The sequence below is a fragment of the Triturus cristatus genome, chromosome 11 (genome assembly GCF_964204655.1).
Source record: "Triturus cristatus chromosome 11, aTriCri1.1, whole genome shotgun sequence".
NCBI classification, from domain to species: domain Eukaryota; kingdom Metazoa; phylum Chordata; class Amphibia; order Caudata; family Salamandridae; genus Triturus; species Triturus cristatus.
The window spans coordinates 150,602,267-150,627,291 of NC_140594.1; the positions used below are offsets into that span (position 1 = coordinate 150,602,267).

The following is a 25,025-nucleotide window of genomic DNA, read 5'->3' on the forward strand; positions in this document are numbered from 1 at the left end:
TACAGGAATACAGCAATCAACAAATATGTCTGGGGGGATTGCTCTACCTCCTCATGTTTCTCCAGTTAGTCATGTCTCCCAAAATGTAACCCAGAATATTGTATGCATTATACCATTTACAGGCACACATACACCCACCACATGCATATAACATACACACCCTCCACAGCACTGCACAGTTTCTGTATTGTACCATTCACAGGCACATAAACACCCAGCCCATGTATAACACACACGCACTGCACAATGGTACACACCAAACCAACGAAAGCCACATGCGAGTTAAGCACACAGCAGTGGAACTTTGAATAAGTGAGCTTGTAGGCCTCACTCCAGTGACACAGCTAAAAACAACTGTTCACCTTTGATCAATCACTATACAGGATTCTACTACCACCGCGCTCGTGCTGCTTAACTCCTGTGAAAGGCAGTCGCCTTTCACCACTATGAGGGTAGCACTTTGGGCAACCCTGCTGGTCCAAAAAGACATGCAGTCCATGAGACAGGACTATGTCAAGGCGCACACACATGATCGATGTTAACGCATTACAACAAAAATCGGCATCGGGCATACATACATCATTAAAGTTGGGGCACTCAGGACAGGGGTGCACATCCATCACCATGTGAGGGATTTTTCTATCCCATCATCTCCTTTAATACATCTTGAACACAATGTTTCATTTAAGGAGAGGAAATGTGCTCCTAAAATGTAAGTAACAACTTTTGTAGTTTAGGTACTTTGGACAAATATATGTTCATATTGATGTTTTTATCCATATAATTGTTGCGTGAAACAAATACAGAATTCCTTTATAGAAGAAAAAGTTAATATAGCATTTAATTGAATGGTTTTGCTGGTTTTGTAGGAAGTTGGCTCAGTATACAGTGCATTAAAAACAAGTACACTCTGTGGAGAGTCCAGTGGGTCCCCAATTGACGTACAGAGGCTAAAGTAGATAATACTAACGCTCTCTTTTGTGGTAGTGTTGGTGAGCAGTTAGGCTTATCAGACGGTAGTGCAAAGCACTTGTTGTAATCACAAAGGCAATAAATGAGACACATACCCAAAGAATAAATCAGAGATCTAACTAGAAAAATAACACTTCTTTTTATATGTATTATAAAACTAAGAAATTCGTTCAAATGTGAGTACTGTTTTTGATAGCAATATTCACAAGTAAATACACTGGTCAAAGTTGTTTGCCTTTATGCACTATGCAGTCTCATGGGGAAACAAAGCATGTATGCATAAAGATAAGTGCAGTCGGTTTCAGGGGTTCACCTTTGAGCTGGATGAGCAAATGTGCTCCTTGCGGTTAGAGACAAACAGCTGGCAGGGGCAAAATTGGGACAGCTGGGCCACTCATGAAGTGTCTCAGTGATCTTGACACCCCTCGGCAGCTTCTTGGTCATGGTGCAGTGGGAATACGGATTGAACTCAAACTGTTGCTGTTTGGTGCAGGACATCTGGCACCACGGGGATTAGTGCTGCATGGCTCTTGTTGGTCCTAGCGTCTTCACACTCAGTGGGGAGACAGCTCTGATTTTCCAGAGCATGAGTACTTTCTCCTGGTTGTCTGCGGTGTCGGTCGGGTCGGGGAGCCGCAAGGCGGTTGACCGGACTCTGCTTTTCGGTGCCTGCGGACTGCAGGGGAGTAGCCCCTCTACTCCAAGGGAGACTGTAGGCAATTTTGGAAGTGCTGGCATGCTACCCATGGCTTTGGTAGATCTGCAGCTTGCAGGACGAGTCACTCTGTTGCGATTGTCGAGAAAGTTCTGAGCAGGCACGGTTTCATGCCCAAAATGTCTGCTGTTCTCGCCAGGCAGATACTCTCCTTCCTCCTCCTTCTCTTGATCCATCGAATCAGAGTTCTTGACTTCAGGGGTGCCACCTAAATACTCGATTAAGGGGCTTTTACGGGGAGTGACAGGTAGTAGCCAATGGGCTGCCTAAGTTTTGGGTGTCTACACCTTCTATATGCCCACTTCCTGTGGGTAGTGGTCATAAACCTGACCCATGAATGCTAATTCCACCCAAAACAAGATCGAGGAATCTGAAAAGTGGGGTCCCCATCATTTAGTTTACCTTACGGGTGGTGCTATCCTGATGTGGGCACACCTCCTAATCAAACAGCATTTTCCTGCCTGTCCTGCAGCCAAAAGTGGAGTCGGGACAGGGGGTGGGCATCTTTATTATCTGGAGAGGCCTGGGTCGCATAACAAAGGCGGCAGCTCTGTTGAAGCTTCCCGCCCTGGAATGCAGATCCTGTGTGGAGGAGGTGTAAACACGTCCGCCCAGAGCAGGCTGTGTTCCTGGCCTCCAAGAGTGAAGGCTCTCGCCTCAGGAGATCAGAAACTTGTCAATGGTGGCTGGCTGGTCGAGATCAGGTTTTCAGGGGGCACCTAAGGTGCCCTCTGGGTGCATTTCTTACTAAATCAAACACTGGCATCAGTCTGGGTTTACTAAGATGAGATGTTTGGTACCAAACATCTCGTGTTACAGTGAAGCCATCATGTAGCTGGGAAACTCGTAGCAGCAAGTGTCCAGCCCATGTACTCGGTATGACTTCCCTGTGCACTTGTGGTATCTAAGGGTGAACTTAGATCTCACAGGGACACATTGACTCATGCAGATATACCCACACATCTGTATAGTGCACCCTGCCTATAGCTGTAAGGCCTGCTGTTTGGGTGACTTACATATACCACATGTAGTGTTTCGCCGGCATGGCACTCTGGAATGGGTGCCATGTCGGCTTTTTGTTTTTCTCTGCACAAAGACATGCAGGCTGCAGTGTCAGTTTGCATGAGCTTTGTGAGGAGACCCTTAGGGTGGCACAATTCATGCTGCAGTCCTTAGGGAACTTCTTTAGTCCCAATGCCCTCGGTACCAGGGGCACAATTTACCAAGGGCCTATATGGAGCCTAAAGTGGGGTCAATTGTGGAACACTGGTACAGTTTTGGGAAAGAACACTGTTGCTGGGGACCTCGTTATCAGGAACCCAACACACTTTCAGTCAAAGTTGCATCAGATACCAGCCAAAAAGTAAGGGGTAACCATGTCAAAAGGGGGACTTTCCTACACTCGGCTTCTGTATTTAATTACTTCAGAACTTTAATTTAGTTAAAACTGTCATCTTGTTTCAGAAGTGGTTGGATATTCAAGGCATGCACATTTCCTGATGTTGGAGACATAACAAGCACGTAGAGAACAAGGAAATGCAGATGAAAGGGACCCCCTTTCTTCTCAGCAGGCTGATTTGGAAATAGGCGAACGTGATCATTTTCTTCAAAGTTTCACCATCAAGAGCAGTCGTTGATCAAAATGGAGGACGCAGACTCCATGAAATCCTCTAAACATCACCACGCTTCAGCAGAACATATAGATACAGCTGAAAGGTAAAGCTATAGCTGAAGTTGTTTACTTAAGTAATTATTGGAAAATGCTTGTTATCTAAATCTGCATTCCAAGTAATTATCTACCCCACTCTGTTAAAAAGATATTATTTTAGTGATTGGTTTATGTTCTTACAGGTTGTTTTTGTATGTAAGAGCATCTGCTTTAGTAGATTTCTTTGTATGCAGTTTTTGAAATCAAATGTGCAGCTGGCAGCAGCTTAAACCTTAAACCGTTCACATGATTTTCAGTCTTCATTTAAGACTTCAGTGTGGTTTCTCTCTGTAGAAGAGCCGAAGATTATCATAATATGCCTGTCTCTGTCCATGATTAACACTGCCTGTTACACTGTCTTCTCCACACGTTTATTGCATTGACTGGTGAAAGGAAAGGAGGGATACCAATCACCCTGTAGTTGCTTATCTCCATGACTAGCTCCTACCCATCTCCTGCTTCATTCCCTTCTAAGAATTTACTAAACTTGCTTGTGACAGAGAAAGATTGTCCAGATACGTCTGCCTCCCTCACTCCATGATCAATTATGAGCTGATTAGGTGGCTCTGTTTTAAATCCATTCCCCTTGCTAGTGTTGTACTCTCCTCCCATACCTCTCTTCTGGATAAGTTGTGAATCCTGTCCAGTTTGCGTAGGTTCAGCAGTGAACCAGTGATGAGTAGATCAAGGACCCACATTAGAGCAAATTTCTCTGGGTGAATCCCACCCCTTCCCTTCCTGGCAGAATGCGTCTATCTTTACAAAACCTTGGATTGCTCTTCCAGGATATTGCTCTTAGTTGGCCATGTTAAGGCTTTGGTGACCAAAGGGTCAATCGGAAATCTGCACAGACAATGAATCCTATCCATCTGGTGCCGTGTGGTGTATGCGGGCTCCACCGCAGCGCTCATAGTGGTATACTTTAGGGGCTAGGCTGACTAGATCGCTTTGGGAAACAAAGCCACCAGCTGCAGTGATATCAGTCCAGCAGCATGGGTTACGGTTTCCCCCTGCCCATATTTACTTTTTGGGTTTACTTGCTCATGTACAGAGGTTTATGTGCTCAAAGCCTCTCTGCAAAGCTGCTAGTAATGCACCGCCTAAACCCGTTGCCACTGCAGTAATTTCAGCTTCTCTCACACAAAATAGAGCAGGTACATCATGGATTGCAGTAATGCAAGATTCCCCCAGTACACAGAACTGTTAGACAGCGACCGTACAAGCTTCTCTTGCCTTTTAGCATATTTGAGTCCTTATATCAATGACTTCAAATGGGATAAACAGCATGACAATTCTCCTGGAAGCTCAAGTGGAGTGCTTGGGTGCAGAGAAATGCAGCGATAAGTCACAACTGAAAATGTGTTTTACAGCTGCCAAGCGTACACATTACTGATTAGGTGCATATTGAATTTTGTGTTCAGCTCTGGGGTTTTGTATCCAGAACGCTTCTCTTGATTTCTGTTCCGGGCTGGAGTCTTCATCAAGAACATTGTGTACTGCTCCAGACACCACTACTGGTGTACGGTCGAGGTCTAAAAAGCAAACTCTGGCCTTGACATCTCTCCTTACCCATTTGATATGGAGAGAAAGATTTATTGAGGTCAGGTGCTTTGACTTTTTAATTTGACCCACGTGGCGAGTAAATTAATTTTCCACTCCCATTGGGCGTTTTATCTTAAAAAAAAAAAAAAAAAAAAAAGGTTTGCATGGCTTGAACTTTGGAGAACCAATTCTCAGTGGCCTAGATCTAATCTCTTCACTGTGTATTTGTTTTTATGTGCTAAGAAGGAATTAAATCGCGTCCTTACCCTGGATGGTACTTACCGTGCTCAAAGTTGCAATTTGTGTATAATTTTAGTAATCATGTCCATTTGCGTAACACTTATTTGCTTTTTCTTGCTAACAGCATTATTTATATTTCATGGCAGGCATGCCTACCTCTCCCTAATCTCCATGTGAAAGGTTGTTATGGCTTGGTGAACAATCAGTTACGTGTCTGCTTAGTGGCCACATGGCAAGTGCTAAGTCAGCAATCTGTTCTGGCTTATTAGTAAAAAGCACTTCACATACTGAGATGAAGAAGTCTATACTTAAACGAAAAAGGCAAGACCACAGATCCCAGATAGCAGTGTGCTGCTGCCTAAAGTCCATAGTGGCTGAAGGCGTTACACATGACATGGGCAGCACTGAAACCACCTGTATGTATTATTTCTGAATTGTGAACAAACTGGAGTCCTATCCCATACTAAATAAGCTTTCACCTGTAAAGGTCAATAAATACAAGTAATGAGTCACATGGCATATTTACTTCAGAAAAACTTGTAGCTGGTTCAGATTCACTTACATGTCACTGAAAGATTATCAGAGTGGGGCACAATCCGTAACAAACGAGAATCGCCTCTTAAGAGTCACTTGGTTCAAACAGGATCAGTCCTCTATCTGATGAAGACTAATGGGTATTTGTTACCCAATTCAACAGTACACATTTGATCAGCCTTGAAAAGATGAAAGGCTGAATGGACAAGTAAGGATAATATGTGACCATAGTGTCAACCACAGACCCCATGGTCAGATTAGTTTACTCACCTACTTGAAAAAATTGGATTATTGGTAGCTACCAACCTCAAGTAATATTCGCAATCCTTATCAGGGCGATTCACTTACTAAACCTTTGCTCTACCCTCTGCTAGCCATGGCACAAACAGAGGAGACCGGTTTTGAGGAAATGTGTGAAATATTTATGCAGTATCAAAAACAGCAAAAAGGTTCATATGTATAACAATAAAATTCCCAAAACGAATTAGAAGAATAGAGCTAAGGTTCATAAACAAAATGACACCAAAATTACAAAAATCAAATAAGTGGACCAGAGATATGAATTTGTTAAGTTTTAAGTAAAAATAATGCCAGAAAGCCTCAAGTGCAATTATAGTCAGTGGTCGTGGTAGAACAGGACCTACGCGCAATTTGACACTGACCGCAATGAAGCCGCGAGTCAGAGACACTAACAAGGAGTTTACCTTCTGACTTTACTTTAAGGGGCGTGACAGAGAAAGGGTAGGAATGCACCGTATTTAGGGCAATACGGCGCATTCCTGTCTTTTTCCCCGCACTGGCGCCCTTTTGGCTGCCTAGCACCAATGCAGGCACCCTTGCACCATAGTGCAAGTGTGACTATATTGCATGCAGGATTGTTTTTGTGCAGGAAGGGGCACTTTCTTGCACAAAAACAATACTGAGAGGCTACACATAGAAAGAGGAAGTACCCAGGATAAATAAAGATATTTCTCCTCATTACGCCTCTCCTGGGAAGCCGTATCTTTTTGGCACATTCCCAGGTCTACCAGTTGTGGTAAGTCTGGTAATGTGTCAAAAACCATAGGAGTTGTGTGGGAACACCCACGCTACACCTATGGAACTCCTTCCCAGGACCGAGTAAAGCAACACAGCAATTTGCGCTACGTTGCAATACTCCAGATTTATGGGGCCACTCAGGGCTACGCAAAGTGGCCTTGCATGGCTTCAGAAATCTCACTTAAGCTCTGTATCACGCATGTACCACATTTCGTGGTGCAAACGCGACACAAACAGTCTTGTAATAGGCCCATAATTCCCAATCCACCCCATTTTCCACTGATAAGTTGGGCAGTTGCAGGGAATACCTCTTGGAGCTTGTTGTATCCCTGTCTCTTGAACAGGAGGTCAACATTATGACCCTTGGAGACCACTTCATTGTCATGGCTACGAGAGGAAGAGCAGACCAGTCTTCTGGGCTCTTCTCAGGTCTCGGACAGCAGGTTCAATCCTTGTCTGATCTTCCACAGGTCCAGGAGTGTTCTGAAGTGGGTGCCCAGAGGTACCGCATTGATACCTGGCACACGCTAGTGGATGGGATGACCCCAGGGGACACCCTAACCAATGGAGTAAAGGTTGCCGGTGCTAAGCCTACCCACTTTGTGCATTGTCAAGATGGCCAAAGTCTTCGGTCACACTAAACTTGGGCTCTCAGGGCAAGGTGTGTGTGTGTGTGTGTGTGTGTGTGGAGAGTGAACTATGGTAATCCATGTGTCCTCCCACATCTAACATTAAAATCCAGTTTTAGACAGCCTCTGTACCCCCAACAAACGCAGAGAAAGAAGTGTGCTAAAGTCTAAGCTGAGCTTTTCAGAAACTAGATGATATATGTTATACACCAGTACCTGTTAAGCTTGATGGGAATTTTAAGCATGGTTTGACACTTTAATGTTAAAGAAGATGCTCACAGCCCCATTCCAGTGGTCACTCTAAACCAGTTCTGGAGTAGCTCTCCCTCCCACTGGGGCTGGTACATGGCTGACTAGAAGGCCACAGTCATCACAGCACTAGATGCCACCAAATCAGACTGCTCCCAAGATCTTATCAGGATCTACCTACTTTCCTCTGACCCACACCTGCAACACCTAGCCTGAACAATTGCTGACCTTCTCCCTCCATTGTACTTTATGCTGGGGTCACAGTCTTCACCAACTGAAAATGACTCCCTCCCTCTTTGCCTCTCCCCCCCCACCCCAAGTCCAATGTATTCAATTGTGTACTTGTTCATGGACACACAAAAGAATGCATGTGTGACTCCTTCAGCCAGTTGCATGATGGGATTTCTGATCATATACGAAAAGCAAAACCTCAAGCCCTAGAGGGCAACTTGCCTGCTGCCTATATAGGCGAGAGCTTCAGCGCCCCACACATGGGTAGTAAGCGTGATTTAGATATTGCTACACACTGAAATCCAATGAATGGCTGATGGTTTCACACATGAATAATGGGGCTTGGAATCTGTTATCTAGAACTTATGTTTACTTTTTCTCTATTGCTTATATTGTTAATATGTTTACTAATCTATTTCCTATTGTATGGTCTGCTGATACGCAAATTCAGTTTATCATATTGCTGCATGCTAGAACGATGTCATGTGTCCGGTTTTTAAGGGATAGCGTTGCTATCTCGCTACATTTCTTCCGATCACTATTTTCTCTTCCTGGATTTTTCTGCTACAAATCATTGTGTTGAGTAAACCAAGTCTACAACTCCCCGAATGCATTAGGTTGTCAAATGAAAGTGTAGTCTGGGAACGTGGCCCCCTAATGATATGGAACAATGTAGCAACCCTTCTAAAGGATGAACGATCCAATGGGTATATCACAGATGATCAATTCAATTCCATCCGGCTTTCTCTCTCTCTCTCTGGACCAGGACCCTGGAGCCACCTTTCTATGCATCTCAGACCTGATCTTCACGGCTGCTGTCCAGGAAAGGTCTACAAATCCCCTCTTCACAATATTCTTACCGTTCTATAGTGTCCACCTTTCCACACTACCTCTCTCCTGTGCTGCTGTCTTTGATCCCTTCGCACTCACTGCCCTCACTTCACATTGTAAACGTAGCTGCATGTCTTCAGATGCTGCCTGCATACTCTTTCGGTAGGTATGGTGGTTCACTGCCTCCTGGGGTTAGGTTTACACTTTATAAACACGTGTCCAGGGATGGCTAACGCAACACATACTGTTCTTTATACATCGCGGCATAGGCGTACCCGCCGTCGCCACTACATTTACCACAGTCCTTTGGGGCAACTTGCTGGTGTGACGAGCAGTGTGCGACCAACCTTTGCACAATTTATTATGGCTCCCTTGAGCCAACGGGCTGGCGAGCCTTGGATCTGCACCTGCGCGCCATGAGAGGTACTTGACCTGTTTTAATTACATTTTGGCAGTCCACACGGCACCCCTTTACACTGACCTGCTCCCTGCTGACGAGAGGCAACTACCTCGAAACACGTGTCCAGGGATGGCTAACGCAACACATACTGTTCTTTATACATCGTGGCATAGGCGTACCCGCCATCGCCACTACATTTACCACAGTCCTTTGGGGCAACTTGCTGGTGTGACGAGCAGTGTGCGACCAACCTTTGCACACTTTATAAATACCCAAATTTAATAAAACTACGCCACCAATGGGTGGCTTTCCTAGGAGAGCTTCAATCCCCCTGGGAATGGTGCCCTGGTGGACTGGGAGTGTACCCTCAATTCTGTCAAGACGTGAATGTAAGTGGCTGATTCATAAACCTTTTCAGGTGCTCAAGTAGGCTTAAGCATGCATACCTTGCATGCGAATCACAAGAGTATAGATGCATAGTGTTCGTGTACCAGCTTTAGTCACACCAGAAGTATTCACATATTACATAAATGTAGATTACAATTCCCCCCCCCCCCCCCGAACACGCACACAGCGTTCACAAACAGGAAAAAAGCAGCGGGAACAGGCAGAGCAAGCAATTCCGTGTGTTCGTGGAACTCTGCATGCTTTCGGAGATTTTTTACCACTTCGCTGAGCTTTGCGTAGCGCCACTACGCAAATTTCGCCCACCCCTACCTACCAGTGTGAATATTCCATGTTATGGGCTGATACGAAAAGTGATGTTTCTTGAAAGTCGGTGGATGCTGCCACAAACTGTAACCCTAATCAAATTTGGTTATAAAAAAAAAAAGTGCTATGACACTGCTGCACCATCGCGCTTTTTTCGTTGACTTTGCGCAAGATGTCTTAAAAAAAAAAGAAAATTCACCAAGCTGAAAGAGCTTGCATAGGCGAAAACTATTGGATTTGCTTGTGTTAAAATGATGCTTAGATTTGTTGCCTCTCAGTTCTGTTCTTTAGGGATGACTGAGGAAGCAAATCAATGCCGTTGAGTGAATCGTAGGTTTCGATGCAGCATTTCCATCCCTGTCCACGTTGCCCATTCCCTACTTACCCCTACTCTTCAGACCACCTGCTTTCTAGCTCTGCCAATGCTTTCCTATTGTTGGTGCTGTCTTGGGCCTGTGCTATGCTTTTCCAAACTCTTCTTTTTGTTTCTTCTCATAATTCTTTTCCCCGATGACACTAGCACAGCATGTCTTCACTTTAAATGCATACTATGCTGCCAAATGCCTGTTTTGTACTTTGTGCTCAATTTTCTCTAGAAATGACACACATGGATTACAGTGTGCCTCGGGCGATGCATCCTCACCTTCGTTGCCTGGGTCGGTGGAACTGCTTACCACCTTCATGCAAGATATGCAGAAGAGCGGAAGGAGTGACTCTGAAATCTGGAGGAACTGTGAGGTACGTATTGTATTCTCATCAATACTATGCAAAGGGTGTGCTTGATTCAACTGAATGTGACAGGAAACTTTTTGTCTCTAATAAAGATAACAAATCCAGCTAAGATGGCTAAACCGAATTTCCTGTATATGACTGTTAATTGTATTCAATGATACTGGTCAAACAGATGCTTCTTCAAAAGTGTATCTGTTCGAAGCCGGTGGACGCTTTGATATCTAACCATATTTGTGATAGATTGTGACCTTTTACCACAATTTTGTGGCTGCTCTTACCACTGTACATGTCCATACTGTATTACGCAAAATGTCAAAAACCTATTAAAAAAAATCAAAAAAATCCAGCAAAGACATTGTATAACATATTGGTTACGTCATTCTATTTGTCAAGCATCACAAGTCTGTTGCTGGTAAGCCAGCTCGGGGAGTTAAGAGTTTTCTGCTGAAAACTGTGTGTAACATAGGTCAACATTTTGAAACCCAGCACAACCATCTATAAATTGAGTAGTGTTGAGTTGGATAATAGTAAAATGTATTTCCAGGGCTACAGAATGGTAAAACCTTGAAATGCTAAGTAAAAAAAAATATTATTAATATTATTAGTAGCCCGTATAGAACCTGATTATAGATTTGGCGTAGAGGTGAAATGCTGCTCGGTCCAATCAAAAGTTCCTAGTTTGTTTTTGCACCCGGCATTACTGGGTGTGATGAGATCACACCCATTTTAACTGCCAGTAAAATCTAGTGCGGGTCAATCAGGGTTTTAGGGCACAGGCCCACCTCAGCTCGACCCCTTCCTCCACGATGGGTGGAGCATCCTGAGTGATAAATGGGAGCAGAATAGTCCTCGGAATAGGACATACACATGTTGATTAGAACCCAGTAATTCCAGATTTTCCTGGTTATTCCCCATTGCTGGGACAGAACCTCCTAATAGGGAGTTTTAAATACAGAGATATTGTCCACAGTTAGTAATTCCGTTTGTGTTCTCTCTACATCTAAAACCCAATGCACTCGTATTTAGGCCCATGCTGCGCAGAATCTCCCTCTACTCATCACATCCCTGATAAGACACTGTATTTTGTAGAATATTATGAGGACCCTATGAAGTTTGATCAATGCGAGGGTGATCATGCCAGATTTTCAGGCTAGATACTGACCATGTGAATTCCTTTTCGTTTAATTATGGGTATGTGTATCTTCTGTGGCTGTCCTGAAAACATGCCATGGATTCCACCTTCCTTGACATACTTAGCACATCTTTGCTTTAGAGTTTCCTCACTTCAGCTGCACATCGAAAGGGGTTAATGTTGCTTTTTGACACTAAAATGCCTGTCACCCAGTGAAGCTGTTATTTCCTTTCATGCATGTATCGGTTCTGTAGGAAGCTGGCTTTGTGCACGGTATAACCACCTAGTGGTATGGCATATACAGAGTGCAGGGGTTCCCCAAAAGTGTACAGCGCTCCATGTAAAACCCAAAGTAACTCAAAGGGTTTCATTAGTGGTAGTATTTGCGACCAGCCTTAAGCCGAACACAGAGGAGTGTAAGATATTTATTGCACAACATTGACCAATAAGATTTGATTTGATTTTGATTTGCTTTACAAACTTATAGAGCGCACGTATGCCCGAGGGCGTCTTGGCGCTATGAATGACGGGTATGCTGAATTTTGCAGATTAATTATACTTCTGACCTTTCAGTTATTAAATAACCATGTTTTCAGCAGCCCTCTAAATGACATTAGTGACTTGCTGTTTTTTATCGACATAGGTAATGAATTCCAGGTCTTCGCTGTTCCCTACAGGAAACTCCTGCTCCCCCAGCGAGCTTGCTTATACCTTGGGATTGACAGTAGTTGTGCCTGAGCTGACCTTAAATTTCTAACTGGCATGTATTTCTTAAGATGTATTCTCCAATACAGTGGCCCTTTTCCCTGTAATGCCTTATATGCCAGGCATTGCGACTTAAATATAATTCTTTTACCTACTGGAAGCCAGTGGAGGTCTTTCAGTCGATGGGAGACTGACTCGTATTTGGGAGTATCCAGAATCATTCTTGCCGCTGCATTCTGCATTCGTTGAAGTCTAAGTAGGAGCTGTGATTGAAGTCCCACATATAATGTATTGCCGTAGTCCAGTCGTGATAAAGCTAGGGCTGTGACCACTGTTTTTAGTGCGTCCAAGGGGATGAAAGGACGGATCTTCCTAATCATTTTTAGAATGCCCCAAAAAGTGGAGGCAAGCTTATAAATTTGACATTCAAATGTCAGTTTTTCATCAAATATTTCCCTTAGGTTCCTGACCTTTGTGACAGGAGTTGGACAGTCACCCAGATCACCGGCCACAATCTTGGGGACCAAAAGGAGGTCTTTGACCCTAGTATCAACACCTCTGTTTTTTTGCCATTTAATTTGAGGCAGTTTTTCTGCATCCAAGTATTGATCTGTGACATGCAGGTATTAAAACAGTCTGCTGTCTCCTCAATATTATTTAACACCGATACCACCACCTGCGTGTCATCGGCGTAGGAGACAACCGAGAAGTCACATTGCCTGATAATTGCTGCTAGAGGGGCCACATAAATATTAAAAAGGGTGGGGCTCAGTGAGAACCCTGAGGCACCCCACATGGCAGTTTGAAGGATTTGGAAGCTAGTCCATCCATTTCTACAACAAACGTTCTGTTGGTTAGATATGATGACAGTAGAGTAATGGCGGTATCTTGGAATCCCAGCTCTTCTAGTCTACCAATTAGGATTCCATGGTTGACCGTATCGAAGGCCGCCGATAGATCTAACAAAATCAAGGCGGCTTTCCTTCCCTCATCCAATGTTCTTCTAAGTTCCTCCACTGCCATCACCAGAGCTGTCTCTGCTCCATGGCCTCCTCTAAACCCATATTGCGAATGGTCTAAAAGATCTCCATCCGAAATAAAGGTTGTAGTTTCTCCAACACCTTGGAGTAGAAGGGGATTCTTGAGATCAGCCGGATCAGCTACCCGGTTCAGTGGGTTAGAGATTGTTTTTTTTTTTTATAGTAGAGGCCGAACTGAGGCTGTTTGCCAAGCCTCTGGAAACAGACCTGACAGTATTATTTCCGAAAATACTGTTGTGAGTTGCTCGCTAATTGTTTCTGTGAACATATGAAAGACTTTAGGAGGGCAGGGATCGGATGGGTATCCAGACTTAGTAGTCGTTACCACTTGGGTAATCTGTTCCTCATAAGGGAGATACGACTCAAAAAGGATATCCACACCAATTTTATAAAAATAAGCTTTGTTTGTGTTTTATTTTAAGATCTCCACAATAAGGGAAGTACATTTTTAAATACAAATACTTTTCAATTTCAAAGGTCGAGAGTGCAATTTTTAAACAGTTCAATGTTATCATATGGAGGAAAACAATAATGAGGCTATACAGGTAAGTATCTGACTTGCAGTTTGAGTCTTCGGGACCAAAGGTCAGCAAGGGGCAAGGGTCAGGTAAGTACCAAAACTACACCACCAGCGGTACACGGGCGGTCGGGCTCACAGGTCAAAATCGGAGTTTGGCCCAATGCGTTTCAATAAAGAATGGGGGTGCTTGAAGCCACACTGCTTGCAGGTAGATAAATCTGTTGCAGGGGCTAAGCTTTAGGGGTTAGAACAAGCACGGGGGGGCACAAAGCAGCACCAAACATACACCACCAGCGGCACAGGGGCAGCCGAGTGCAAGGTGCAAACACAGCGTCAGGCACCCAGTGCTTGTCAATGGAGAACTTGCTTCGGGACAAACAGGCTGCAGGTGTCGCACCGGAGGTTGCAGAAGGGAGACCAACAACAGCAGAGGTAAGTCGAGATATATGGGGTCATAGGGGCACTATCAGTTCAGCTCACCAAGGCACAGGGGCTTCGGGTGCAGGGGTGTCTTTTCACATTGATTTTGTCTGCACCAGGCCATGCATGCTACTGTGGCAATCTGCATGGCTTAGGTGAGGGGTCCTTAGGCAACCCTTTTCAGTCCCAATGCCCTAGGTACACAGGTACCATTTACTAGGGACTTATAGGGGACCTGAAGCGCCAATTGTGGAATAGTGTTTAGGGTAGAACACTGGTACTGGGAACCTGGACAGCAGAGACCCAGTACTCTACAGTCAAAGTTGCACCAAAAGCCAGGCAAAAAGTGTGAGGGTACTGCAGCATAAACCCCGTTTTCTCACCGGTTCCTTCTTTCCAGTGACATTTTGTTCAATCTGTTCCCCGTGTCAGTAGTCTTGCTGAGCTAGTGAGAAATGATAATGAATGACTACTATCACACAGTACAATCCTGAAATTTTATTACAACAAAAAAGTAAAAAATGTAAATCTTATAGCACACATTGACAGTTAGAACTCACAAAATATACATAGCTTCTCATATTATTCCATTACTGCGACTAAACAGGGATTTACTATTTATATGAATCGCATACCTTGCAAGGAAAGCGAGGTTCCTTGTTTGGTGAGGGGCCGAGACGAACTCTGTGAGGGAGTACACCCTCCCGGGGGTTACCACTGCGTCACTATTAGTACTCCCTTGATTAACCAGTCTGCCAATAGAAGATGTGGCTAACTGGAACAGTATGCTGATGGTGGATAGATGATATGCCCTATTTGAAGTATTTAACACCACCTATGCGTGGGGAAGGAAGCACGTCCTTTTGTTATTATATTCCCTCACACACTCTAGTGGTGTCATGCTTCATCATCGGGACACCCCAACGCCTAAAAGTCAGGGTGGGCTTGACCATTTTTCAGGGAGCACTTACTGAGATCTTTTTTGGCCAGGGGGATAAAGATTTAAGAATCAATGTCAGACCCCAGTTTCCCTTTATTCTTGGGTCTGACACTGATAATAAAAACAATAAGTTAGGGATTTCTTGGGATATTATGGTCCTAGGACCCTATTGCCAACCTACTTCTGTCCCTTGCTTCCCCATAAAGGGTGCTTGGACTTTCTTCAGGGCGTGGGCCCCCTGGGAATTAGAATAGTAAGAGAATTTCCCTATACTAATTCGTGATAAGGGCAGATAGCTGCTCCTTATAAACGAGACCTTTGTCGTCAAAATCACTCCATCGGTTGGAAAGGAAAGAGGGGAGACAAGACAGACAAAGTACAAACTCGTTATATCCTGATTACCAGTTGAATAAATTAAAATATACTGGTGTTAATATCACCATGTTCCACACATCATTATCAGTGAGAAGAAATAGAATGTGCGCATGATTGTAGCACATCCTCTCGTACATGTCATGGTCTGCCTCTTCTGCCCCTGGTATCCCTCTAGGTCGCGTGAGTGTATGTCTGTGTTCCGTGACGGAACAAACCCCTCACTTCCGGACTTGGCCGCTAGCGGTCTAGTCTTCCTGGGAATCACCGCAAACGTCATCAGCGCTTCCGGGGGAATCCGCGTATCAGAAGCGGCGATTCCCCCGGGCCGGCGCTTCGGATCCTGATTGCTGTGCCGATTCCGCTGGGATCGTGTCTGCCGCTGCCCCTGCCGGAGTAATCGTCCAGAGACGTCGCCTGCTACCCTGAAGCCCATTCCGGGCACTCTTCGTACGGAACAGCCACGCCGCACTGAAAAGGATTTTGGTGGTGCTCCTTTCTCCGCGTCTCTGCGCTGGGGCACATAACTGGTGGTGCTCCTTTCTCCGCGTCTCTGCGCTGGGGCGCATAACTGGTGGTGCTCCTTTCTCCGCGTCTCTGCGCTGGGGCGCATAACTATCCTCAAGACCTCCACGTCGTGCTGAAACGCCGGAAGGTACTTTCGCCCAGTCACCGCGCTGGAGGTAAGGTATGTGACATTGCTCTTCCTGCAGTTTGCCTTGCCTCAAGACGGATACCTCTTTCTTTTGTACTGTGTCATAGCGCAGGAGCGCTTCTTCTTGGTTTGTCTGTACTGTGTCATAGCGCAGGAGCGCTTCTTCTTGGTTTGTCCGTACTTTGTCTTGGCGCAGGAGCGCTTCTTCTTGGTTTGCCTGGATCACAGCGCAGGAGCGCTTCTTCTTGGTTTTACATTTGCTTTCTTGAGCGCAGGAGCGCTCCCATTTGCCAGGCATCTCTTTCCTTCCTGGTTAAGCGACCTTCCCTCTAGAGGTAGTCCTCATTCCCCTCACGAATGTATGTTGTTGAATGGGGGTCAGCGTATTACTGGTGTAGTAACCAGTGTGCCCTTGTCTTCCTGAACAGCTGGTGTCCATCCACACTGAGGGACGTCCCACCTTCCACCTTTGGGTAACCTGGTCCTTGATTGGCTGCCATCCCTTCTCCCATCTTACTCCTAGTTTGTCACCGTTCCAGAGTAGGGTAAGGTGGGCGTAGGGGTAGTGGCTCCTGTCGTCTCTGCGAGATCTCTCCACAGGTAACAGGTACCTTGTGGGGAACCTGACAGAATCCGAAGCCCCAGTATTAACATCTCGCCCGGACGACATGAGCGATTCCGATATATCCCTGCAGGACATAGCAGCTATGCTTGCAAATATTCACGCAGAAAACCTTAGTCTACGGCAGGACATGACGGCCTTACAGGGCCAAGTAGCAGCAGGGGTTACTAATCCCTGGGGTCCTGCTCCTTCTCCTAGGGTGAGGCAGGAGGGGCTGATACGGCCTCCTGTGTTCACCTATGGGAGCTCTGCGTCAGCCGCCCAACAGGACAACACCATACAGGTGATAGCACCCCATCCCGTTCAACTAGCTCCACCCGAACGCTTTTATGGCGATAGCTCCAAATACAGCGTTTTCCTCCATCAGTGCCACCTACACTTCATGGCTAGAGCAACGGCCTTCCCTGATGATGCCTCTAAAATCGCGTTCATCCTCTCCTACATGGGAGGTGACGCCGCGCAATGGTCCATCTCCCTCGTAGAAGACGATGACCCCATGCTGTATAACTTAACAACCTTCAAGGAAGCCCTACGACACATGTTCGCTCAGCACACCTTTGTCCAAGCAGCAGCCAACAAACTGCTTAATCTAAAACAAGGCAACACAGACTTGCTTCATTATATTACAACCTTCAACAGACTGGTAATAGAAGCCTGCTGGCCCGAGAGCAAAAAGGTATCCGTGTTCTACAGGGGTCTACGTGACAAACTAAAAGATCTGATTTCCCAGATGCCTGATCCTCCGGAAGAGATAACACCCTTTATCGACCTAGTGGTCAAGGTGAATTACAGGTTACAGGAACGCAGAACCGAGAGAACCAAAGGAGGCGATAACCGGTTCTTGTCCTATAAGGAAAAGACCCAAGAGGAGCAGAAAACCGTTGGGGACAGGCCCGAACCTATGCAAATCGGCGGCCTCCGAGGTCCCCTTACCAACGAAGAACGAGCGAAGAGAAGACGACAGAATCAATGCCTGTATTGCGGAAAAAGTGGGCACTTCGTGAGGGAATGCCCAGTCAAGCCCTATCGGGCAAGAGGAAACCGGCCTTTTGCGTTACCCGTGTCTAAGACGGACAAGGCGGGAAACGGAGAAACCCAGTAGGCAGAGGGGTCCTACTACTGGGTTTCTCATCCAACAAGATGATGACGACCCCCGCCTTAGTCAGTGGCAACCACCATCTGGGCATGGAAGTGTTTTTAAAGGCCGGGTCAGGGCAGGTCTGGCAGGTAACTGTCCTTCTGGATTCCAGCGCCACCGGCAATTTCATTGACACTCAGCTTACGAAGCAACTGGGGATAACCACTGTTCCCAAGGTAAAACCCGAACCCGTCAAGGCAGTGGATGGTACTGACCTAACTTCGGGGCCTATCCGATACCAGACCGAGAACCTACGTATGCCGCTCGTGAATACTGACGCAGAAGATATCACGTTCGATGTGATAGATGCCCCCCAGTTCAAGGTCATACAGGGTCTGCCCTGGCTGGTGCGCCACAACCCGTGCATAGACTGGGTAACCAGGGTCCTGGTCTTGGATTCCACCTACTGCAACGCATCTTGTTACTTCTCCACCGGTTCCTCCTGTATACGTACCATACAGGCCCATCCCCTATTCTTCACAGGTACCGGTGTGACCGCACAAGACAAAATCCCTGAAGAATACCGGGACCTGGCGAGGGTGTTCGACAAGAAGGGCGCAAACACCCTGCGTCCACATCGCCCGTTCGACTGCAGGATTGATCTAGTACCGGGCTCCACGCTTCCGTGCAGCAGAATATACTCACTCACGGAAAAAGAGAACGAACACTTGCGCTCCTACCTGGATGAATACCTCCGGAACGGGTTTATCCGCCATTCCAGGTCTCCTGTGTCCTCTCCCCTATTCTTCGTAGCCAAGAAGGAAGGGGATCTCAGGACGTGCATAGACTTTAGGGCCATGAACGCCATTACCATCAAAAACAGGTACCCACTGCCACTGATTTCCAACCTGCTGGACCAGATAAAGACGGCTACTGTTTTCACCAAACTGGACTTGAGGGGGGCTTACCATCTTGGCAGAGTTCGAAAGGGTGACGAATGGAAAACAGCCTTCCGTACAAAGTATGGCCTCTACGAATACCAAGTCATGCCTTTCGGACTCTGCAATGTCCCCGCCGCTTTCCAACATTTAATCGACGAAACCCTCCGGGACTTTCTCGATATATTCTGCATCGTGTATATCGACGATATCTTGATCTACTCCCAAAACAGGGCGGAACACGTGCAACATGTACGAGCGGTCCTTAGACAGCTGGAACAGAACGGATTATACGTCAAATTGGAGAAAAGCATTTTTCATACAGACTCCGTCGAGTTCTTGGGACACGTCATCACGCCAGCTGGTATTCAAATGGATAATAAAAAGGTCGAAGCCGTCTTGCGTTGGCCATCCCCTACCACGGTGAAGCAAATCCAAAGGTTCTTGGGATTTGCTAACTATTATAGTCGCTTCATTCCCGGTTTCTCCAGGGTTGTCGCACCCATCACCTGCCTGTTGCGGAAAAATGTTCCTTTCTGCTGGGACGACACGGCCGAGCATGCCTTTCAGGAGCTGAAACAGAAATTCACGACGGCCCCCATCCTGAGGCATCCCGACCCAAAACAGCCATTCACGGTAGAGGCTGATGCCTCACAGGATGCTCTAGGGGGTGTGTTGTCACAAAGGGACGCTACGTCAGGCTTGCTACACCCGGTGGCGTTCTATTCCAGGAAGCTCTTACCAGCCGAACGCAACTGTACCATCTCCGACCGAGAGCTATTGGCTATTAAGACAGCATTCGAGGAATGGCGCCATTATTTGAAAGACAGCGTGCACCCCGTGATGATCTTCATGGACCATCAGAACCTTCAGTTCCTCCGCTCAGCCCGTGCCCTCACATCCCGGCAGCTCCGATGGACCCTGTTTTTCAATGAATATGATTTCCGCATCGCATTCCGACCAGGAAAAGAAAACGCCAAAGCCGATGCACTGTCCCGCCTGGAAGAATCCAACGACCCTGTGTTAGTTCCTGAACCTGTGCTCATCATTCCCGAGCAATGTTTTCAGGGGGTAGTGCTGTCTTCTGACTTCCTATCGCTCCTTCATGATGATCTCACACGGATCGACCTGTCGGCCATGACAACGAAACACAAGGGCGTTTTTACACAAAACGGTTTCCTGTATAAAGACAACAGATAAGTTCTCCCTCGGAGTTCACATCAACAACAAGCCCTGTCCATGTGTCACGATCCTGTTCTGTCCAACCATCCGGGTTACCACAAAACCGTGGACCTCCTACAAAGACATTTTTGGTGGCCTACCTTGGAAGAAGATACCAGGCTCTACATTGCGCGTTGTACCACGTGTGCCCAGGGTAAAAACGTGTCCGGACCGTCAGTGGGATTGCTTCACCCCATACCTGTACCCCCATATCCTTGGCACACCGTATCCATGGATTTCGTAGTGGACTTACCTGCCACCACCCTAGGATACACAACAATCCTTACCATAGTGGACCATCTCACCAAACAGGCTCATTTTGTCCCTATGAAAGGGTTACCCACAACAGCCGGATTGGCGGTTGTGTTCCTTTAAAACGTGGTTAGATTGCACGGCATACCGTCTGTGGTGATTACGGACCGGGGGGCACAGTTCGTGTCTTGCTTCTGGACGGAGGTGTGTGCTGTCATGGATGTGGACATTCGCCTGTCTTCCGCTTACCACCCTCAGACCGACGGTCAAGCCGAGAGGACAAACCACACCATGGAACAGTACCTGCGTTGCCTACTCCTCACTACAGAAAAAGAATGGGGAGACGTGCTATGGTTGGTGGAATTCGCCTATAACAACAACAAGCATTCCGCTATCGGCATGTCCCCCTTCTACTGTCTCCAGGGCAAACATCCTAGGACCATGCCATGGGAAGAACCCAGAACAGCCCTTTGCCCACCGTCCAAGAACACCATGCTAAACTCTGCGACCTCTGGCAACAGGCCCGGTTTGAGTTGGCCAAGGAATACTATAAACAATATGCAGACAACCACAGACAAACGGAGCCCGCCTACAAGAAGGGGGACAAGGTGTGGCTCTCCATTCGACATCTCAACGTCCATGGCCCGAATAAACTGTTGGCCCGCTTTGTTGGTCCGTATGTTATCGGTAAAGTGATCAACCGTGTCTCCATGAGATTATTGCTGCCTCCATCAATGAAAGTACACCCTGTCTTCCATGTTTCCCTTCTCCGCCCTGTTCACCCTGAGTGCGATGTCTCTTCCCCTCCTGCTCCAGTTCTGAGGGACGACCACATTGAGTACGAGGTCAGGGCTATTCTTGGTTCTCGTCGTACACGGGGAAGACTCTTTTACCTTGTAGATTGGAAAGGCTATGGCCCGGAAGAGAGGTCCTGGGAGCCCCTGTCACATGTCCGCAACGCTTCTCAGTTGGTTCGCGCCTTCCATGCCCGCCACCCTCTCCGTCCTCGCCCAGCTACCCCTGTCTGATTCTGTTATGGTGGGTGGTACCGGGGGGGGGGGTTGTTTTGGTGGGGGGTGCTGTCATGGTCTGCCTCTTCTGCCCCTGGTATCCCTCTAGGTCGTGTGGGTGTATGTCTGTGTTCCGCGACGGAACAAACCCCTCACTTCCGGACTTGGCCGCTAGCGGTCTAGTCTTCCTGGGAATCACTGCAAACGTCATCAGCGCTTCCGGGGGAATCCGCGTATCGGAAGCGGGGATTCCCCCGGGCCGGCGCTTCGGATCCTGATTGCTGTGCCGATTCCGTTGGGATCGTGTCTGCCGCTGCCCAGTAATCGTCCAGTGACGTCGCCGGCTACCCTGAAGCCCATTCCGGGCACTCTTTGTACGGAACAGCCACGCCACACTGAAAAGGATTTTGGTGGTGCTCCTTTCTCAGCGTCTCTGCGCTGGGGCGCAAAACTGGTGGTGATCTTTTCTCCGCGTCTCTGCGCTGGGGCGCATAACTGGTGGTGCTCCTTTCTCCGCGTCTCTGCGCTGGGGTGCATAACTATCCTCAAGACCTCCACGTCGTGTTGAAACGCCGGAAGGTACTTTCGCCCAGTCACCGCGCTGGAGGTAAGGTATGTGACATTGCTCTTCCTGCAGTTTGCCTTGCCTCAAGACAGATACCTCTTTCTTTTGTACTGTGTCATAGCGTAGGAGCGCTTCTTCTTGGTTTGTCTGTACTGTGTCATAAGGTTTGTCCGTACTTTGTCTTAGCGCAGGAGCGCTTCTTCTTGGTTTGCCTGGATCAGAGCGCAGGAGCGCTTCTTCTTGGTTTTACATTTGCTTTCTTGAGCGTAGGAGCGCTCCCATTTGCCAGGCATCTCTTTCCTTCCTGGTTAAGCGACCTTCCCTCTAGAGGTAATCCTCATTCCCCTCACGAATGTATGTTGTTGAATGGGGGTCAGCGTATTACTGTTGTAGTAACCAGTGTGCCCTTGTCTTCCTGCACAGCTGGTGTCCATCCACACTGAGGGACGTCCCACCTTCCACCTTTGGGTAACCTGGTCCTTGATTGGCTGCCATCCCTTCTCCCATCTTACTCCTAGTTTGCCACCGTTCCAGAGTAGGCTAAGGTGGGCGTAGGGGTAGTGGCTCCTGTCGTCTCTGCGAGAACTCTCCACAGGTAACGGGTACCTTGTGGAGAACCTGGCCGTACACATGCCACACTCTCTGTAGCGCGTGAATTCAAGGATGGCGGTAGTTTACCGCATCCTAATTTCATACACTCTTGGTGCGTGACTCGCTAGTATCAGTCATATCAATCAGACCTACTAACATAAAAACACGAGAACACCACAAGAGTGCCCATCTCTCATTCCTGTATCAAATGTAGTTCACACATTCTCAAATTCATTCATTTTGTATATATTTCTGCTTACCCCAATTTAGGAGAGGATTAACCCCATGTGGGACCTCAATAAGAGGGGTAGCCCTGTAGTCAAACTCTGCAGGTTGAAAACATTCGAGAATTCCAAAAGAAAGTAAATCTGAATGCACTGGTATGATTTTCCGTTAGTTGCCGCCCGGTCAATGGTGTCGAGCCCGGGAGGTAGTGGGGAAGAAAAAGGAGGGAAAAATGCCCACCAGGACGAAAACACAATCATTATTGGTCTGTGCCTTAAACATGCCCCAAAACGTACCTTTTTGTTCAGTGCAAGTATTCAGACTACTCACGCCATCAAGGGTCCTGCCCCGTAGGAACACCTGCTCAGTTGAGGTTTCCACAACTTGGAGTAGCTGCTGTGTCTGCGGTCATGGCTTTTAACTAATGTACGGAGACTCAATGGAAAACTATCCCGCTTGCTTCTGGGGACGTGTAACCGCACCACATTTACTATTTATATACCTGCAACATATCTCCTTCAGTGCAATAGCATGTGTTACATTCTACACCCTTCCGAAAGTATAAAAGGTACAACTCCTCTGTAGGTCCTCTCATCCCAGTATGTGGCTTGTCTTCTGTAAAAGATCTTCCTCAACTCAACATTCCAAAGGCCTAGAACAGCTTTGAGGTAGAATTGCGTACAGTGTAAGATCACAGTCCTACAGATATGGTCCAACCCTTTGTTCTGCTTAATGTGGCCTAAATTCAATTCGAAGATCGTCTTTCATCTATATTTGTTTAGTTGGGCACCTTTTAAGATGCACCAACAAGAAGTCTGCTGTTATATCCTTTTTATTTGACGTTCATTATTTTAAAGCTGTGAGAATTTAAGCATAAAAATCTAATTGTCCTTAAATATCTTTATCCAATTTTGTAAAAATAGTATAGCCATGTTGATACTTACTATTTGCCATGGCGGGGTTGTGCACCTCATGATGTCCCGTTCAGGTGTTTTTTATGAGGGCAAATGCCCATTATGGCACTAGTTAAACAAAATCTTAAAATACCGTAATATGACCTTTAAATTTGTGTCTTAATTGACTGTGTTCTCTGTTATGATAGATGGTATCTGAAGCAGAAGGCACACAGGAGCCTGAAGAATCGCTGAAGCGTTGAGCAGATCCTTCTATCCAAATATCTGGAGCTCAGAGCTCCTGCACTGGGGCACTGTGGCCCAGGGCGTCTCAAAATATTGCCTTCTTATAACAGCATAGAAAGTCACTGGGCCAGATTAGCAAAAATTGTGCAAAAGTCAGAAATCTGTGTATCGTGGATTTCTGACCGGAGACTGCTTGGGGTCTGTTTTTGAGGAATCTAAGAGATCTCCTGAAATGTGCATGGAACTCTAGCTAAGTCGTTAATGGCCCTGTATTCTCCTATTTTTCCAGGCAGGGTTCTATGGAATTGTCTACTGTATATGGTTCTTAATCCACTGGGCGCTTTGGTAAAAATGTGTTAGGTCCATAGGGAAATCATTTTTCTGTTTTACAAAGCCCCTTGCCGAACATCCATTTTGCATATTGGAATGTTAATTCCCTTTTCCAACCTTTTTAGGTCTCACCTAGCGCTGGAGCGTGCATGCGCTCCTCGCTCTGCGAGGCTTATTGTGATCGAGAAAATTTCAGTAGTGTACTTAAGCCACACCCATCATTTTGATTTGCCGGCATCATCATTTATTTTAAACGCTGGCCTCCGATTGAAAATGAGGCTTTTTTGTTACCACCCTGTCTCCTTGTGCGATGGCCCATCCGGACTGGATTGTTTGCTTATTACTTGGTGTAGATCGTTTTTTTTCATTAAAGGGACACCGCGCTTTTAAAAGTTTAAGGTAGAGCACTGCACCTAGACACCGCGCTCTGTTTATTATTATTTTTTTTACTTTAATTCGGAGCACGGCGCCCGCTTTAGGGACACCGCGCTCTGTTTGTCTAATTAATTTTTACTTTAATTCGGATCTTCTCACATTTTCCTTTCGGGCGTGAAGCGGATTTTATGATTCTCTCGGATTAAACTCGGTGTCTGAAGTGAGATTTATGGCAGCTGAAGGATGCGATCACAAACACGCAGGCGAGCGGTGGGTCACTGTGCTCCTTGTTAAGACACGGAAATACAACTGGACCCCCGCCCCCTTAAAAGCTTCTGATTGTAACGCCTCGAGACTTGCTTC

At 46.5% G+C, this 25,025-nt stretch overlaps 1 protein-coding gene across 3 annotated transcripts in view; it reads left to right on the forward strand.

Moving 5' to 3' along the window:
- Nucleotides 1-25,025, forward strand: part of MPHOSPH9 (M-phase phosphoprotein 9) — a 493,866-nt gene that overhangs the window by 83,480 nt on the left and 385,361 nt on the right. For 2 of the 3 annotated variants that reach the window (XM_085635804.1, XM_085635806.1), the window contains exons 2-3: nt 3,152-3,403; nt 10,397-10,538. In XM_085635804.1, coding sequence (XP_085491930.1) covers nt 3,330-3,403; nt 10,397-10,538 — 216 coding nt within the window. In that variant the 5' untranslated portion in view covers nt 3,152-3,329. The remainder of the gene's footprint in view (nt 1-3,151; nt 3,404-10,396; nt 10,539-25,025) is intronic. The other variant, XM_085635805.1, reaches the window with a different exon arrangement.